Below are 17,721 nucleotides of genomic sequence, written 5' to 3' on the forward strand. Positions count from 1 at the left end.
TTGATGGGAAGAATAAGCAAAAGCTATAGATACGTGATTGATATAATTAGAACGGATCCATTCTCTTTGGGGGAGTTGGGGGTTGTTAATTTGGAAAAATTAGACAAATTGAGGAATTTTTAACTTAAGAACAGGCGACCGGATCTTAATGAAATTTGATATTTAGAAGAAACTCATGTCTCAGAGCTCTTATTTCAAATACCGACCAGATCTGTTAAGATTAGGGGAAGTTGGAAGGGGAAACCGGTAATCTTGGAAAACGCTTATAAATGTCGTAGATTCGTGACTGACATAACCGGACTGGATCTACTCTCTTTGGGGGAGTTAGGGTTATGGGATTCAGTGCTTTGGCGAGTTTGGTGCTTCTGAACGTGCTGGGACGATGAGAATTGGTAGGTGTGTCAGGGACCTGCACAAATTGATTTGATAAAGTCGTTTTCCCTGATTCGACCATCTGGCGGGCTGAAGTATTCTTAAAATTTTGCTAGAGCTCATACCATATGAGCTCTTGGCTCTTCTGACCTCGTCACAAGTGCCATATGAGCTCTTAGCTTTGTTAAAGGGTAACTGGTAAATAAACTCATTAACTACATTTGTTGGACCCGTAAATGTTTTCAGTAAAGCACTATAAAACTTTAGCGTAAACAGTTAGGGGCTGATGAGGGATAGATATTCATTTATGGGATAATTTCTGTTATTTTCAAGTTTCAATATCCCTGTTTGCCTTTATTTAAAAAAAAATCGTTTAATGCGTAAAAAGGGATGATCTATGGTGGAATAGTTTTGTACTCTTTTTTATGATTTTTCTTTTCAAGGCTCTATTTTTACAAATGCTCCACTTGAGTCTGATGTCGTAGCTGAGATATTAGCAGAAATGGATCTCCTTAACCACAATGGAGCCTAGAGAGATGTTGTCTTGCCTTTTCTTTAACGGAGGTTTATTGCAGAACATACTTACCAGTTAATTTTTATTTGTTGTCAGATGTCATGTTCAATTAAAATTCATGTGAATAAGGGATTGAAACACTAAAGATCTTAAATTTTAATTTGATTTTGTTTTGCTGAATTTTCGGTAAAGTGTCATGTCATCAATAAGTAAATGACTAGTAGGAAAAATCAATCTTTGACTAGTAAGTAAATTGCTAGTTCTCGAGGACGAGCTTTAATCCACAGGTAGCATTTATACAAGAACAAATATCCTGATACTGCTGTATCAACTGATTCCCGCTATTTTATACAATAGTCGACAAAAGGGTCGGATAAGACTTGTTAAAGGCACTTATTTTGACACCAGTGATAGTTATATTTAGAAAAAGCAATAAATATACAATTAAAATTTCTTAATTTTTCTTTTTTATCTGATATATTAGTTCTACTGGTATAAGAAATAAAAAAAATATTAAGGAATACGGTGCTGCTTTAAAGGCTCAGAGTGGAGTGTACGATTGTGGCGACAGTTGGAAAAAGTGTTAAAAGACGCATCAAAAAATGTTTATTTTTAGCTTTCGAACAAAGCTTTAATGTATGATTTATTTTATTTTTCTTTCCCTCTGACCACTGCGTATGCATTTGTCCTGGGAACTTCACAGAAAGATCATTAGATTTTAAATTTAAAAAAGTCGACACTGTTTATTAAAACACTATTTTTAAAAGGGAACAGCGATTAGTGCCTATACTTATTGCCTATACTTAAAGCCCTCGTTTTAAATTTCTTCGATGCATTTCTATCTCTTCGTTCTGTTTTTCTTGTTACACCCTTGAAAGAACTAGTATTTGATGTTTAAAATATATTTTACGAATTTACAAGTTGTATCTTTATCTTCATTTCCTACTCTTCATTACTATTATAGTTACTAAGCGATGCCATAAATTTAAGCGACATGCTAAGTAGTTTGACCTATGCAAGTTTTCACAAAGAGTGCATAACCTTAAAAGATGTTCCAAGAAAAATCTTCTTTTTTTGACAATATAAAGCTTAACTCACTCGCTATAGCGGTCAGAAGTGCAAAGGCAAAAAATCGAGCAGAAAATATTAAATATCATATTTTTTTTATAGATGGTGAACAGCTTTTTATTTTATTTTTACGGCGGGGCGGTTTTTATGGCACTTGGTATTGACCAAGTGACATATAGCGATCGCAAATTCTGTCGGTCTGTCTGTCCCGGTATATGGCTTTGGGGACGTCAACCCCCTCACAGTCCCCAGAATAAGGGGCGTAAGCTAGGCAATTCGTTCACTATCTACATATAGCATATGTTATTGAGAAAAGAAGGTATGTTTGGCCTTTACTTTCCAAAAAGACAGAATTCATTCTGGCAAACTAAATCAAAGCATGTTATGTGTATACTGCCTATAAAAATGGAGCAACTCAGGAAAGTCTGAGTATATTAACTTGGAACTTTCAGGAAATGATGAGGGAGATGGTCAATTTACCAAAACGGTAATGTTTGTACGCTACTACTATAACTACAACTACCCCTACTATTAATGCTTCAACTACTACTGCAAATGGAACCACATTTATACATTTAAAATATTGAGGGGAAATTTGGACTAAGTCAAACGACGCTATGTTCATGCAGATTCTCAAAAGAGCGTATCTCAAAAACGGATTTGAACATTAATTTGGAACTTTTAGAAAATGCTTAAAGGGGAAGATCAATTGACCTAAAGGCAATATATACATGTTACTACTAATATTGCTACATTTACTACTACTAGTACTCCTTCTTCTTCAACTACTACCTCAATTGCGACTACATGTTGGCTAAGACCATTAAGATTAAAATCACAAAAGCATATAAATATACGGTTGATATTTCCAGTACTTGATGAGAATGATGTTCAAATCATCAAAAGCCAATCCGTGTACTATTAATTCTACCACTACAGTTACTGTAACTAATGACGCTACGGGTACGGGTGAACTGTTTCACCTTAATAGGTAAAAAATTACGGAACATTTAGGGAAACTTTCACTTGAACGAAAAACCTATATGCATACACGTTTTCAACAAGGTATATAAGCAATATCACAGGCAGCGCCGCTCTATTATAGTTGGAAATATCATTTACAACTTTTCAAAAAGCTAGTTCGATTTAAGATTAAAAGTTGCAATGCCCTTTTTAAGAGTAGAAAAAGATTAGAGGTCAAGCAGCCCTAATCAGAAGCCAATTCATTTTCCAAGCACATTCAATCAAAATTGTGAAACATTCATTTTTTTTGCATAGTCGAACAGTCCAGCAGCTATGTCTCTTGGTACATTGAGTATTTCAGTCCCCTACAATTATGTAATTGACCCATTATGGTTTAAAATTAAATGTTGCTTTAAAAATAAATCAAAAGGACTGTGTCCATCGTTGCTAATAAGAAACCTCAGCAAGATTTTGAAAGCGACTGGGGTTATTAATTTTAGACTTTCGGGGCTACTACTATTAATAATTATGCTCTTATAATTTAAATAACTCATAGATAGAATATTTTTGGGAATGATATTAAGTCTTATTTTTCAGGTCAGCTTGAGGAAGAACAGACTTAAGTTAAGCAATACTATTTGTGTCAGGATTAAAAATTGCTCAAAGAATTTTTCCAACATACAAATAGCAAGACAAAATATGGATTTTTGTAGAAGAAAAACCCCCAAAAATATAAAATATTATCCTTTTTCAGGAAAAATACTATTTCAGTAAAAATCAAACAGAAATTATCCGAAAAACTTTTTCTACAAAATAAATTTTTCAAAGAAAAGTATAGAGCTCCACCAAGTTAAAAATGTGCAGAAATAATATCAAATAAACACCCAAGCGTAAAACAACCACGAACCGCCATCAATGAAAAATGAAACTGAAAACGAACAGAAATTACAATAAATAACCGAATAAAATTCAAAAAGAGCAAAAATTAACATGAGTAAGGCTGACAACCCTCATACTTTCTTAAGACCAGAACATAATTTGCACTTTACGGAAAATAAAATACATTTTAAACTTTTCCGCTTTGATAAATGAAATATTATCAAAACTTATAAGAAATAAATATTAGTATAAGTATATTAAAATATAAATCCACGGTCTTTTTTCCAGTAAAGTGCAAATTATGTTCCAATCCTGAGAAAGTATGGTGGTTGTCAGCCCTACTCATGCTACCTTTCGCTTGTTTTGAGTTTAACTCCGTCATTTATTGTAATTTCTGTTCTTTTTGAGCTTCGTTTATTCATTGATGGGAATTTGTGATAGTTTCATGCTTGGGAGATTATTTGACTTTATTTCTGCTCATTTTTGGCTTAAGGACGGCTCAAACGGCGTTCGTAAAGTTGTTCGCAAAGTTCGTAAAGTTGCTTCGTTAACCTTCCGTAAACCTTTACGTGAGTAAGCATTAAAGTTAAACTTTAGTTAACTTTTTTCGTAAAGTTCATAAAGTTGACCAATAGGGAGTTCCAGAGCAAAACTTTTAAACAGATTTGAAAATTTGGAATCAGGAAACTAAAGATATGCTGGTTTCTCTAGCCCAAGGACAATTCAAACCTTTTTTATTAGGCCACTCAAATATAAGCTGTTTTTCTACTATTTTAATTGAGTTTGAATTTTTAATGCTATTAACTAAAAATAGCAATGATTTTTTTGGTTTGAAACTTTACTGTTGACAGTTCAAGATAGTCTATATTCCAGTCCAGGGTATATATTTCACATTAAGGGGGAAGAGGATGGTGTTCATGACAAATTTGCAGTGGGCAATATAATTTATGTGCGACATATCAGTCGCACAACGAAACTGCGGATCTTAAATGCTCTAGTCGGTTCTGTGATGCTTTACGGAGCTGAGACATGGCAAGCATCAGCTGCAACCCTCAAGAAAATAGACGTATTTCATGCAAAGAGCCTGAGGAGGATTGAGGGCCTACGATGGTCTGACTTCGTCAGCAATGAAAAGCTTCTGCAGCTCACAAAGCAGTCTTGGTTTTCGTCTCAAGCAGCCGAGCGAACCTTACGATGGTTCGGGCATCTGCTTCGAATTCCACCACATCTACCCGCAAAGATGATATATGACTTCGACCCTATCAAAGTTGGTTGGAAGCGACCTCGAGGCCGACCGAAAAGACGTTGGTCCGACAGCCTGTCCGAGTTCTTAGCGATGGCAAACATCAGACAGGGCGAAGAGCAAATACTCGCTATGGACCGAAGTGGGTGGAGGAGGCAGACGTCACTCTCTACGCCGAGCAGTGCCCGGCAGGAGACTTAAGTCAAAGTAAGTCAATATAATTTAGCTAGGATGAAAGTGAAAATGTCATTTGATGTTTTTTTTTGCTCTTGCGTAATTCATATAAAAACCTTTGGGGCCCCTTTGAAGGCTGATGATACAAATAGCCGCTGAAGTAGTCCCCGAAGCCGCGCCGAATCGAAATTTGGCGGCGGCGGAGATAATTTATGTCGATGGTGGTGCGCCGCCGGCACACCGAAAATTTTTTTTGCGCCTTGCCACCGAAAACCTATCGGCGGCGCGCCACCTATTTTCAGCGTTTTCGTAATTTTTAAGGCATTTTTCAGTTACTTTTTTAATTTTCTTTGGAATTTTTAATATTGTCTTTATAGAAATTCTTAGCGTTTTTCACAATATTTATAAGCCCTAAATTCTCTTTCTTTCATCGTTACCTAGTTATATAATATCTTGTCCGAGTGTTTAGGCAGTGTTTATACATAGGCTACTTAGATCTACAATATTCGCCTTACGACATGCCTTTGCAAAAACTAGCGGAGGTTTCTAGATCGTGAGATTTACGCTTAATTCAGCAAGCGGTAGACTAGAAAATATGAGTGTAGGACTATTCATAATATTGAAAGTTTGGAATCCGTGTTCAAATACCAAATACCCTTTAATACTGAATGTATGTAATAATAACAAAGAAAAGAAAAAAAAGATCCATTGTAGCTGAGTGCAAAAGCTTAAATTATTCCTTTGAAAGCTTTGACTACCTTGTAATTATCACGTATAAAAATGAGCTTGTTCACGCGATGTGGAGCTAACATCGAACGTTTGGCAGTGACTAATCGCTAAATTCAGCGTAAAATCGCTGAAAATCGCCCAAAGATGGCACAGACCATAAAACGTCTGTAGTTCCAGGTGTACTCACTTGGATAAGCTATACAGGACTAAATAAAAATGGCCGACACTTATTCATCGGCGGGCCACCGCCGCCAAACCTCACGGCGGTGCGCCGGCGCACCGACATATTTTTGGAGGTGGCGAGTTGAGTTATTTTCGGCGGCGGGCCGCTGACTTTCGGCGTGGCTTCGGGGACTACCCTGAAGCAATTGTTGAATTATAAAAGAACATGAAAAGGCATCAAATGACATTTTCACTTTCATCCTGATGAAATGTGAAATATGAAATGCTTCAGAAATTTGAATAGTTTGCAGCTCAAAAAGCTCTCAAAGTACAAGGCTCATACTAACGGTGAAAACTTTACGAAAACACACTTTGCAAATGACTTTACGAACGCTGTTCGAGCTATTTAATTTTCTTTGAAAAACCTGTTTTGTGGAATTTTTTTTTAAATTAAATACCTTAAAAATTACCTGAAAGCACACTTACTAGTGACAGGACGAATATACGGCTTCTTTAGCGATAGGAATAATGGTTTGTGACTCTATGTAATAAAACAAACCTCAAGACTCAACGGACTTCTCCTCGTTTACATTTTCGAATCAAACCAAAAAATTTGAAAATTCGTCTATTGACAATACTGTAAATACTTGTATAATATTTAAATAATCAACTCAAGGATAGTGATGCATAAACCTCTTTGGTGAACCAAATCTTTGTTACAGACTTTGTTACATTAGGTTAAATTATATATATGTTTATATAATGAAAAAAGAAATCACCAATGTAACAGCACAAACGCGGAAGTAAACACACACCATAAATTTTTTTTTTGACCGTATAAACAAAAAACAAAGACAGAAGGAGAAAGGAAGACTGTTTTCCTACTTTAGTAATTAATATAGATCAGTACTTGAATGAGGCCTTAACCCAATCTAAAATCTATTGACTATTGCCTATCATAGATTATGATAGCCTAGGAAATTGGCTATCAGGATGTCATAGCTTTGGGCTATTAGGCTAGACTATCACAAGTTAGCTATTTGCCAATCACTGACCTACAAATCAGAAAATTCTGTAAGGATAATGACCTGAAGGGTCCATTTTGAAATAATTCATATTAATCTATTTATCTTAAACCAAATAAGGCATGACAAGGTTATATCAACACTTATTGCCAAATTTAGCTTTATATGCTAGCCTACTCCCAAAGCCTTTTTTGGCAAGCTGGTGGACCATGGTAAAAGTGTTGAGCACCCCTAGCAGTAGGCCTAAATATTTTTAAAATTTTATAACTGAGGTAGTGACAGGGTGACATAATACTCAGTGCCTCTTTTTTATGCTCTTTTCAAATATAATAATTTTTCACTTGAAAATGCAATATCAGGCCCTTTAATGGACCCTAAAGTGACAACTATTTCTTATTTTTGGCACAAGAAATAGACTAAGAAAAATTGTTAAATCATAGCCTATCATACTGAAGAATTATAATTGATTCTTTTTAACTCTTCTATTCATCAGGTGTTGATAAAGAACAATCACATTTAATAAGCTTCACAACTAGTATATCTTTTAGCACTGCATTTTGGACAATATTCAGCAATGCTTTGTTTTCTTTGTGAAGTGTTTTTTGACCTGTCAAATCCATTAGAACTATATCTGGTTATAAAATAATTTTTGATCTATTGGATATCAAATATTATTTGAAAATGATTTATGAATATGAATAGGGTAAAGACACCAATAATTTGACAGTGCAATCTTGGAACCACTGTTGAAATTTTCCTTCAAAAAACAGGATAACTCTGCTTAGTTGTAATATAGAACACCATCTCTTGAAGCCTTTGTTAATTTTGACAATGAGAAATGTGGACACTATATCTAAGACACCCAGATAAGAAAAGACTATTCAATTCAGTCAGTTGCCTGTTTTCAACACAAAATGAGCGCCTGACAATTTTTTAGCTATATAATATTCAAACTGTCATTACTTGGTTATTTTTTGGGAAAAAATTTGGTATCAGCACCAATGCATCACAATACATGTGATCTTCCCTAAAAAGTAGCCATATTTGCTTTTTATTGATAAAATTAAGTTAAAATGGTAGCTAGTATTATGTTGACAAAACCAGGTTCCAAGTGTTGAAAATTCTTGTCTGATGTAGTGAAATATCAGACCAACTAAAAATATTCCTTCAGCCAAATTCAAATGTAGATATTTGCTTCTATTATGAGATTCATTTCTTTTGAAAATATCTTGTAGTAACCTTGTCAAAACTTTTGACAGACAGCAATAGGCCCTGTCAAAATATAGGTGATTCTGTCAAAACTTCATTGAACATGTAAAGTACATGAGAAACAATTAGTGTCAAAATTCAAGGGTCCTCTGAAAAAAAATATAGTTGTCAAATTTATGGGTACTTTCTCAACAAAAAGAGGTTTTAATGATTATTATTTGTAATAATATTTCACATGGAAAATCATTAATTTTTTTAATTATTGTAGTTTTACTGATTTGATGCTAGATGCTAGATTTTTTCATCATCTAAGGAACTGCTTTTTGGCCTTATGCTATGTTCATATTTTCAAGCATTTGACTTAGTTGATCATAACGTCCTAATCAGGGCTGGATCAACTAGGTGTGGGGTCTGATTGGAATTTTTTTTTGCAGGGCCTCTCTGTATATTAAATTTTTAAGCAAAATTCAAATCCAGGGTATAAATATATATATATATATATATATATATATATATATATATATATATATATATATATATATATAAAATATGTATATATATATATATACATATATATATTGCATTTTCATGTAACCTTTAGCATGGCTGTTTGTGTTTTGCAATATTTCCTCCTAGAGATATTTTGAGTTAAAACTGAACTAATAATTTAAAAGATGTGAAAGGTGTTCATTAGCACCCCCATTAGGTGTAAAAATGCATTTGGCCAAATGAATATGGTTCAAAATCACCTTCATTTTGTCCTCTCTCCATTTGTCATCACCTTCAATTTGTCCAGCTATTTTGAAGCTGAAAACACTACAAATTTTTTTTGTTTCACCATTGTCTATGTTGAATGAAGCTAAAACAAGAAATGAGTTGCAGTCTTGTATTTGTTTGTGGAACTCTTTAAAGAGCAAGTGATTGTCCTATAACAGGCAAAACGAATTCATTTGAAAATAGTTAATGTAGGAATGCAAATCGACAAAGCAGGCAGCAGCCCCCAAGTAAATCATCTTTGTTTGCTACCTTTCTTGTGGGATAATGGAGGATTCAACAGTAAATAAATAGAGTTGAAGGGTCCCAATGACTTGTAAATAATACTTGCATAGTTTAGGAGATTTTTTTAGATTTTTACTGTATAATATGAAAAAAACTTCGTTTTCTTAAAGAGTTAAAGAGGCTGCGTCCCAAAGTCGAACCTTAAAACGTACAGGAATTAGAAGAGGCAGTTGGGGGGCTGCCGCCCCCCAAACCCCCAGCTTTTAAAGACTCTTTTGTACAGGTTTTTTTTTGTGGGGGGACTTCATTGTTACTAATTACTAGTTTCGGCGCAATGGTTCTCCTGTCCTCTTGTGTTTAACATTTTTCGAAGTTATTCCATTATTCATTCATTTCAATTTTTTGTTAATTAAAAGAGGGCCTTTCCGAAGCCAAGAGCGGGGGGTTAGCAAAAAAACAAAAAACCTGTACAAAAGAGTCTTTAAAAGCTGGGGGTTTGGGGGGCGGCAGCCCCCCAACTGCCTCTTCTAATTCCTGTACGTTTTAAGGTTCGACTTTGGGACGCAGCCTCTTTAACTCTTTAAGAAAACGAAGTTTTTTTCATATTATTTCTGTACGTTTTTCTACAATCCATGGTGGATGTAATTTAATAATTCCTGTACTCCTCGTACAGGAATTAGGAGAGGACCCCCCCCCCCCCGCTTTTAAATCATTGTATAAAATAGAAAAAAAAATAGATAGAATGACCGAAATGTTTCTTTTGCTCATAAGAAGCTAATATTCTGTTATCTCTCAAATGATAAGCTGTCCAGGTGTTATCAAAATTTTTTTGATGTTGTGAAAAAAAATCGCCCGTAAGGGACTTGAACCCTTGACCAGAGGATTAAAAGTCTCACACTCTACCAACTGAGCTAATAACTTGCATGTGTGTACATATAACTTCTCAATAGCTTTTAAAAATTTCAAATTAACATGGGCTCTTATGGAGAGAAATCCGTTAATTTAAATAGCTAATAAGTGGTTTCTGGAAAACAGGGAAGGAGTTATCGGATCCAACTGAAATTTCGCGGATAAGCTCCTGGGCCGTAGGGGACCTTAACTTGTGAATTTCAGCCCGATCGGACAACGTTAAAAGGGGTGGGGGGGGGGTTAGAGGGTCGAAACTTTCGGGGGGTTAAGATTTTCCTACGAAACTTTCATGGGCACTTACTCGGAGAATTCCGCATCGAATGAGTCTTCGTACACCCAGATCCGATGTCGGATGTGACCTGTAGGCGTCTAGAAAAAAAAAGTGAATGAATTTTAAGTGGCTATGCGTGGTTTCTGGAAAACAGGGAAGGAGTTATCGGATCAAGCTGAAATTTCGCGGATAAGCTCCTGGGCCCTAGGGGACCTTAACTTGTGAATTTCAGCCCGATCGGACAACGTTAAAGGGGGGCTTGGGTTGACAGGTCGAAACTTTCGGCCAGATTTTCCCCATGAAGAAAAAGTTGGAGGGGGATGAAATTTTGCAGGTTTCTTAGTTGGAGCTCGGGCTACGAAATGCATCCCTCCCCATCCGTCTGCGACCACTGGAACCGAAGATCGCTTAACATTGTCGTGTGTCGCCTCTTTATAGAGGCACGAGTGTGCCTCCTTGATATTTTACCACAATTTGTTTGCATCAAAGATTGTGGTGGTGCTAACATAATGTTCTTTTTTTGTACTTGCGTAAATAACGGTACACACTTGAGAAGTGAAGCTAGGTCAATCCTATTCAAATATACCAAAATATTATAAAATTATAATATTTTCGAAACAAATTTGGGCTATATTTTTGCACACTAGGGGGGAGGGTAAAGTATAGTAGGTCAGCATGAAAAATGTGTTAGCTATAATTGTTCTGCATATTATGAAGTAAGAATTGTTTTCTAATTCCATACTGTCCAAAGACTTTACCCATACCCTCTAATGTACAAATACATAGCCCAAACTATGTAAGTCCAATGAATTATGTCACCCATCACATTTTTTCCACTGAAAATAAGCTAATTGTCTCTTAATGTAGATAGATAAAACCAGTTTGTTCTCGAGTTTGTATCATTATGTACAAAATTATCGTTTTTTCTTCTGCTTTTTTATTTTTGACTTGTTCTGATTCTCACTGTCCTTCAACAGCACACTTTTTTGTTCTTCATTGTCATTTTTACACTCTTGATACTTGCTTTAGAAGGTCTGTTAACCCTATAATTCTTTGTTCTTCACTTTCATTTTTGATATTTTCTGATTGTTGCTTGTAATTCTTGTTGCTGATTACCTTCTAACTGCATGTTTCTTTGTTCTGTTGATCATATATCTGCTAACCACACATTTCTCTGTTCTTCATTTTGATTTGTTCTGAACCTCATTGTTGCATGTCTTGTAACCCTATATTTTTTCTTTGTTTTCGTTTTTGAGTTGTTGTGATTCTTCCTGCCACTTATCTTTTAACTGCATATTTCTATATTCTTCAATATTGTTTTGACTTCTTCTATTTGTTGGTTTTGTTACTATTTTAACTACATAACTGTTGCATGTTTATTTTCGTTTACAATTGCTTCAGAATTTTTTCAGTGCCTTTTGCCTTAGTTGCTTGGATAGGTCTTGTTACTTTTGATGGTCTATGTTAGTGGTTCTCTATATTCTTCAATATTGTTTTGACTTCTTCTATTTTTTGGTTTTGCTACTATTTTAACTACATAACTGTTGCATGTTTATTTTCGTTTACAATTGTTTCAGAATTTTTCCAGTGCCTTTTGCCTTAGTTGCTTGGATAGGTCCTGTCACTTTTGATGGTCCATGTTAGTGGTTCTCAAATTAGGGTACGTGTACTCATTGGGGGTACAAGACAATGTTTAGGGGTTAGGCAGCTGGCCAACATAATGATTTTAGAACTGGCAATTTCATCTATATTTTAGCTATAGTATTTTAGTATTTTAGCTATTAGCTATAGCTATAGTTTCATTTATATTAGCTATGAGAAGGAGTACCTAAAATGTATTGTGGGTAAAAAGGGGCACAGTGTCCAAATAAGTTTGAGACCCACTGTCTAGGTTGTTCATTATCACCCATCATACATTTTTGTTCCTCATGTTGTTTTCTTGATCTTGTCTCATTTGATGGTCCAGTTTCTTTATTTTGAGCTTACAGTTTTGTTCTTTTTTGTACTCATTTTGTACTAACGTTAACTTATATCATCGAATATAGGCACATGAATTATATATTGCTAAATTTTTGCTCTGCAAATGCTTCTAAAACGGTTTTAAAATCTGTTTTCCTTGTGTATTCACTTCCTGTCAACATAATTGTTAAAATATTTAGTCCATCATGATTTACTGTTGGTATCAGTTAGCCTGAAAAATGATCTTTCTCCAGAAGCAATGCTTACAGGAATTGTTAAGAAAACTTCACAATTTCAAAAACCAATTGTCCATTTTGATGGCGGCGCGGGGCCCTGTCTAACATGTGGCCTAATTGTTCCAATCGCCTTTTTTCTGGCCCTGACCTTAATTCATTTATCATTGAATTACACCATCTCTTAGTAAATTTTATACATGTGTTCTTTCAAATAGATCCCAAGCTCTAAAATACAAAATATTCTCTCTAAACCCCTCCCTAATTAGCATGGAATTTCTATCCTACCCAATCCCACCCAAAATGCTAATGAAACATGTTAAACTCCTCAGTGTCAGAAACTTCTAATAATCTTAATTAGGACATGCATATTTCAAGAATTCTGGACTTTCTAGACAAAGGACAGTCAAAACTAAAACCTTTTAAATTGAATTAAACTGGTAGATTAACTTTCAAATGGCCAAATGTTGACAGCACTTTAAACTGTGAACAAAAAAAAATCTTTGCTGGACCATTAAAGCTGAGAGAAAGTGGACCAATCCAGATAGCGTTTGTAAAGACACCTATATCATGACACCTATTATATCACACATTATATTATAGAGACCTAGGTAACATGATTACTCTCCATATGATTATCCAATTTTTGTCCTTATACTTAGGCAATTTTTTAGTTTTCTGCTTCTGCTATCTGAATAGTATTTTATACATTTACACATTTAAAAAAGTTGAAGAGAAATGAAGAAATAAAGTAAAAATAATAAGCATGTCAAATCCACCAGGATCTGCCCACAAGTGTTCCCTGAGTATTTGGGTTCTGACTTGCGTTGAAAACAGGTAACTCTTTTGTTCTGTTGAATTTATGGGCGAAAATGCTCCAGTTAAAGAGTAAAGTTTTGTACCCTTTTCTGATTAAACTTCAAACTTTTAATCAAACAGTTAGATTCATAGATATTTTTTCTACATACTGAAACCCTTTTCAAACCACAAGTCATTAAAACCACAAGCCTTCTGGAGTAGAATTTTTTTTTTTTTTTTTTTTTTTACAAAAACTGTCAAATCACTGCTACCTTTACCCTAATAGTGAAAGTAAAGATGATAATCTGATTAATAAAACATACTTCATATTATGAAGTAAGAAATTTATTGTTTAAGCATCATTTTAGTCTTGTAAAAACTTGTATCATAGGATTATATTTGGGACCATGAGAGGGGGTGGATTTGAGAATGAAATTATTATCATATTTGGGAAGAGCATAAAAATAGCATCAACTTGTGTATCTACCATGTCCCAAACTCAGTTATGGATTCTTGTATATATTTACACCCCCCCCCCCCCCCTAGCCTAGACACTTATTCTCAAACTGGAAACCAAAATAAACTTAACTACCTGTTTTTTTTCGTCATTTGTTGCTAGTGGGAAGATGCCAGACCAGTCTTTACAAGCAGACAAGAATTGGCTAAACTTAGAAAGCAAGTGTAGTCTGCTAGCAGAAAGTATTTTTGTCTAGTATTTTTTTTGTGCTAGGTCTAAATAACCTGCAAAGTTTTACACCCATACTTTTGATTAAAATTCCTATTTGTGCCTTTTTTAATCAAGGACTTCTAGAAATGAATAGTTCATTGAAATAAATTGATCATGACAATGGAAGTTGCAACTAGTTTACAACTAGCCAGTATAAGGCTTTATGAATTTATGACTTGCAGTTTCTAATTTCAAAAATTGGACAAAGAATTGAGAGCTTGTGAAAGCATGTCAAGATGCTAAGTTTTGGTTCTCGGTATGGAGGGAAGGCGGTCGCCCAAAATCCGGTGTGTTGAATTGTCTCTGTGTACACATAAAACGTAAATTTGAGAAAGGCCTCAAGTAGCATCGTACAAATCTGAAACATGAATATACACAAAGAATAATCAACCATCCAATTTGTCTATTGAAAGATCGCGTGAAAGACCGCCAAGGAACACCTAAGTCCATGCCTTGTGACCCAAACGACTGGCGAGCCTACTTTACGAGCGAATTTAGTGCCCCAGATCCCAGTTTAGCAAGGCCATATATTGAGCAACTTGAATCTGTGCTATTGAATTAAAGTCTTCCAGACTTTACTGTAACTGTTTCAGATGTAACTGCAAATGTCTTTAAGTTGAAAAAGAAAAAATCGCGTGGAGTTGACGGTTTGTGTGCACTTCATCTTGTGACTGGTACTCGTCTTTTGTACGAAATGTTAACATGATTGTACCAGATCATATTCGTAGTCGGTATTGTTCCCAATGTTTTCTGTAGAGGAAAACTTACGCCCATCCTGAAGAAAGGGAAGCCAGCTAATATATGCTCCTACTATCGCCCAATTACTGTGTCGCCAGTTTTATGTAAGCTTTTTGAAATGCTTATATTGTCAAACGTTAGAAACTGTTGCCAAATGCCAAACTACCAGTTTGGCTTTACAGTAGGTCTTGGTTGTGCTGATGCTCTGTTTGCCCTTGCTGCTATTCTGTCTGATTCTGAGGCAACGGGTGACCCATTAATTATTGGTTCTTTTGATGCAAGCTGGGCGTTTGACTCGTCAGTGCATCTGCAGATCGTTTTAGAAGCATATAAACAAGGGCTAAGTCTGTGTATTGTCAGAGTTGTGTATTATATGTACAATAATCTTAGAGCACAAATTAAAATACCCTCAAGTCCGGCTGAATCCATTGTTGTACCAGTTCGTAAAGGGGTCAGGCAAGGCTCAGTTGTGTCTCCGACTTTGTATAACAATAGCGTTCTGCCGGCACAAGCCCAGGTAGCTACGTCTTGTGTTTCAAAAGGGATCGATGTTTCGTTGATGACGTATGCTGACGACCTTCTTAATTTGAACAGGTCTGCCGGTCGACCATCGAAGAATTTTGATGTTTTGAGTAGGGAATATAATAAAATAGGTTTATCATTTAATGTGTCTAAATTGGTTGTACTGTTCTTCAACGCGGGGTATTATGAGAAAGAAATTCCTTTAGGTGATTCAGCTGTTAAGCCAAGTGAGAGCATTACCTACCTTGGTTTACCAATCGGTCGAAGCCTTTACTCGACAGAAACGTCGCTTGTACAACACGTAGAGGCGAAAATCCGGATTGCTTATGGATCAATCATTGGTAATAGACATCGATTCTGCCCTAGATTTATTGCGTCGCTGTATAATGCCATTGCCCTCCCACATGTACTGTATATAGCACCTTTTTGGAATTATTTGTCGTCCGCCCAGTGTACAAAAGTAAGAGCTCTGAGACTTCCTCCATGGACGAGGAACTTGTATATTATGCGTAATTACGGAGTTTCTGATCCAACAGTTTGTATTAACCGGGTCATAGAGAATTTCCTTGAAAAGGCTAAGGGAAGGACGAACCCGTGGCTAGCTATCATGTGTCAGTAGTTTTGCTAGTGTACATGGTGTGTGTTTACTTATGGTTATATTCGTACTGTGATTTTCTTCTCTTTTTCCATTCGTACTCCGATGTAATTCCAGTGAATTTTTGGGTAATAAAAGTACTTACTTGCTTACTTACTTACTACCAGTCTCAAATTTGAGCTGCAAGGCCCATAAACCTTGATTTTTGAAAGTAAATAAAATTAGGCTTAAATAAACAACCTGTACACAGTCTAAATTGATGGCTTGTGGTGAAATTCCTAGTTCCGGAACTACTTTTTCCAGGAACTGAATAAATAATCTCAGATTTGAATTGGAAGTCTCTTAAAATCTTGATTTCAAAGATAAGCTTCATCAAACTCTCCACCTCAAAAGTTCCTTGTAGAAAATTCCCCCCACAAAATTTTCTCGCTCAACCCCCCCCCCCCTCCCCCCGCATATTAATGATGATAGTATTTTTCAACTCAATAATATTTGAAAAATTCCTCTGCAGAAAACTTCTCCTATGGAAAATTCCTCTGACAATTTTCCCTCAAAATATTTTCCCTGCGTGTAAATTAAGGATTGTATTTTTAGTTTAAAATTATTTGTAATTTTAGGATTTTTTACTTACTTGTCTGGATATAATTAATATCCAGACAATGTGAATAATCAAACAGTTTGCGGTAAACTACTGCTAGCAAGGAGTAACTTGGTCGAGTGGTAACCAAAACTCTTAAAAACCAAAAAAAAAAAAAAAGAAAAAAAAATTATAACACTAACAAGAATTGGTTTTTATGCTTATTCCAATATATAAAACTTACTGAATTTAATGTTTACTGTCAAAAGCTACAAGCCTGAAAAAAATGCCTGGTTTTTGAAACACTCCCAAAAAGTCAAGGGGCCTTAATGAAAATAGCACCATCAGATTTAACAAATTCAGAGTACCCTATTGTAGAAGTTTCAAGCTCTTATCTACAAAAATGTGGAATTTTTGCTTTTTGCCAGAAGAAACATCATGGATGCATGTTGTTTTTCTTTTTATTCTTTTTGAGGGGCGATTGTATTGAACCAATGGTCTGAAAAGATTGAAAGAAGGCTTATTCAAACAGAAATTGAGACTTCTAGTGTCCTTTTGAAGTCACAAAAAGGTTGGAGGGTAACTATCTCCCCGCCACTTTTTTCTGCAGAGACAACAAATCAAAATTTTGAGAAAAAAATTTTATTCAGCATGATTGAAAGGTCCAATAACTGTGCCTCTTTCAAGGGCATACTCTCCATTGTTAGCCTTGGCTCTACTGAAATCTGGATATACTGAAAGAATTCGAAATTTACAAACACCTCCCAATTATAGGCCTATACTTAACAATTACCTACACTTCATATCCCACACTCTATTTGACACACTAATTCACACCAGTTCACAAACCCCAACCCCACCAAATACTCGCCTTCCGCCATCCCATGCACTCTGCACTGGTACCAATGCCTCTTCATCCGCACCATATTGAACCCTCCAATCCCAACTGACAAGAGAGAAGAAGACATCGGTAGCAGCCAAGACTGATGATAGAGAATACACCTCCAAAACACATATTGAGTCCCAAACCTCAAATTCACATTATTACTTTGTTT

General features: G+C 35.4%; 3 protein-coding genes across 5 annotated transcripts in view; all 3 read left to right on the forward strand.

Annotated features, from left to right (window-relative positions):
• Positions 1-1,046, forward strand: part of LOC136030364 (cobalamin trafficking protein CblD-like) — a 57,810-nt gene extending 56,764 nt beyond the window's left edge. For both annotated transcript variants that reach the window (XM_065709287.1, XM_065709286.1), the window contains exon 7: positions 816-1,046. In XM_065709287.1, coding sequence (XP_065565359.1) covers positions 816-904 — 89 coding nt within the window. In that variant the 3' untranslated portion in view covers positions 905-1,046. The remainder of the gene's footprint in view (positions 1-815) is intronic.
• A 5,650-nt stretch (positions 1,047-6,696) lies between these two features.
• The window catches only part of LOC136030366 (vacuolar protein sorting-associated protein 51 homolog), an 87,294-nt gene continuing 76,269 nt past the window's right edge, over positions 6,697-17,721 (forward strand). The window contains exon 1 of one of the 2 annotated variants that reach the window (XM_065709289.1): positions 6,697-6,804. The gene's annotated coding sequence lies outside the window, so the exon portion shown is untranslated. Of the gene's footprint in view, positions 6,842-17,721 lie in introns of both variants that reach the window. The other variant, XM_065709288.1, reaches the window with a different exon arrangement.
• Positions 15,091-16,113, forward strand: LOC136030669 (uncharacterized). Its single transcript, XM_065709737.1, has one exon. The coding sequence runs from the start codon at positions 15,091-15,093 to the stop codon at positions 16,111-16,113; it is 1,023 nt and encodes a 340-aa protein (XP_065565809.1).

This window comes from Artemia franciscana, chromosome 8 (genome assembly GCF_032884065.1).
Source record: "Artemia franciscana chromosome 8, ASM3288406v1, whole genome shotgun sequence".
Taxonomy (NCBI): domain Eukaryota; kingdom Metazoa; phylum Arthropoda; class Branchiopoda; order Anostraca; family Artemiidae; genus Artemia; species Artemia franciscana.

Bases quoted from the DNA above. Each gene is read 5' to 3' on its own strand.
- LOC136030669 (XM_065709737.1), top strand. From the start codon at position 15,091: ATGCTTATATTGTCAAACGTTAGAAACTGTTGCCAAATGCCAAACTAC.